This window comes from Herpailurus yagouaroundi, unplaced genomic scaffold (assembly GCF_014898765.1).
Source record: "Herpailurus yagouaroundi ecotype Mexico unplaced genomic scaffold, PumYag 213, whole genome shotgun sequence".
Classification (NCBI taxonomy): domain Eukaryota; kingdom Metazoa; phylum Chordata; class Mammalia; order Carnivora; family Felidae; genus Herpailurus; species Herpailurus yagouaroundi.
In genome coordinates, this window is record NW_024412444.1 from 15,664,535 (window position 1) to 15,666,355 (window position 1,821).

General features: G+C 54.2%; 1 protein-coding gene across 2 annotated transcripts in view; it reads right to left on the reverse strand.

Annotated features, from left to right (window-relative positions):
* The window catches only part of NISCH (nischarin), a 33,299-nt gene that overhangs the window by 30,780 nt on the left and 698 nt on the right, over positions 1–1,821 (reverse strand). For both annotated transcript variants that reach the window (XM_040454879.1, XM_040454880.1), the window contains exon 2: positions 56–139. In XM_040454879.1, the coding sequence (XP_040310813.1) occupies positions 56–139 (84 nt within the window). The remainder of the gene's footprint in view (positions 1–55; positions 140–1,821) is intronic.

Consider the following 1,821-nt stretch of genomic DNA (forward strand, 5'->3'; position numbering starts at 1 on the left):
CCCCCCCCCCCCGGCCCAAGCCCTGAGACACAGATCCCCAGTTCTCAAGAGTTACCTTTTCGTGCAGATCATAGAAATCGCTGTAGCGGTGCTTGACTGTCCATTCATGGCTGCCAACAGTGACCTGGATGATGTAAACCTACAAGGGAAAACCAATAGTCCTTGCCCAGCCAGCAACAAGGAAAGCCTAGTTCTCCCCTCAGCGATAGCTGCAGGCCACCCAGATGGTCCCAGCACCCAGGCCAAAGCTAGGCTGCCCTTGCCTGTTAGCCTCCGCATCTGACCCTAAGCAGTAGGACCCCCTCTCAACCTCCTCCACAGTCCTAGCACTGGCTGGCAGGCACATGGAATCAATCTGTGGCTCTGTCCAACAGTGAGGAACAAAAAAGGTGACCATCCTATCAAGCCATCTCTTTAGTTTTTTGTTTGTTTGTTTGTTTTTTTTTTTTTACTTCCAGCCTCCAACCTGAGCTGCAGGCAAGGCCACCCTTCCAGGGGAGGCATAACAGGGTGGGGTCTGGAGGGACTAGCTTCTCTGCTGTAGATTTTTCCAGGTGCCCCGACTATATCCTAGAAGCAAGTCCCTTCCCAAAGCTTTCAGCTGGTTCATGGCTATGATTTCTGTTGCTGAGCCAGGAGTCAAAGTACTAAGAAGTTGATGGGAGGGCGGGGGAAGAGCAGTGATGAACAATCAAATCCTAGCAGAAGGCAATATAGCTTAGCAGTTAAGGGAATGGGCCCTGGAGTCAAGGAAGACCTGAGTTCAAAACTCAAGTTCTGCCATTTCCCGGCTGTGGCTTATGTAAGTGACTGGGAGCCTAAATTCTCTCTGAGCCTCAGTTTTTCCACCTTAAAATCTGATAGGCTTAACAATCGAATAAAGTAATTCACGTAAAATGCTTCGTACAAGGCGTGACATGTAGCAAATGTTCAACAAACGTAGGTGTGTTAATAATATTCAACTCAGCACAGCCAGAGACAAGCCGTAGGGTCAGCCTGGATCACCACTTCCCTGGTACCCATGCAGAGGAAGGCCTCAACCCCTCCTAATGAGAGCTTTTTGGAACTGACGTCCCAGCTGAATGCTGCTTAGGGGTGATGGACAGCCAGCCATCGGCTCAGATCTTAACCCTCACCTGGAGAGGCCCTCTGGTCCCAGTGTCCTGCCCCTCTCTGCAGCATGCAGGGAAGGGGGAGGAGAAATAATCAACTCAGCTGAAGCCTCCAAGGAAGAGCAGCCATTTCTCTAGGACCGGCCTGTTGCTCCAGGATCCTCCCCCAGCCCCTCTTTCCAGCCTGGCAGCTTCCCTCTCCCTCCTGCTGCCCAGGAAAGGAAAAAGAGCCAGGGAAATGACCCTCAGGAGGAGGGTTAGGATGAGGCCCAAAGTGGTGGGGTGAAGGCAGGGCCAAAGCCCCCCACCCCCACCACTTCCCACCCTCAGGGAACAAAGAACCAGAGGCTGGGAGATGCTCAACACGCCCCCACCCCAAGACCAGTCCCTGCTAGGCAGCCTACCAGGTCCAGCAACCTGGTGATCAACCCCATCCAGACCCAGAAAAGCCTCCCAACTCCATCACAGTCTGGAACTCCATCTCCCTTTTCTGTTCTCCACCTCCCCAGCTTTGACTGAAGTGTGTGGGCGGCTTGCTGCCCCGACAGCCACCGCCCCCCTCCCCCCCCCCCGCAAACCATGGAGACCCCTGAGGTTCCTGGGTCTTAACAGTTTCTGTCCAGAGTGACCATCTCAATTCCCCCGTGTCACGGCTCCACTCCTCCCCCATTCTGGTCAATGCCTGACCCCCCTAGGGCCTCGGAGCTCC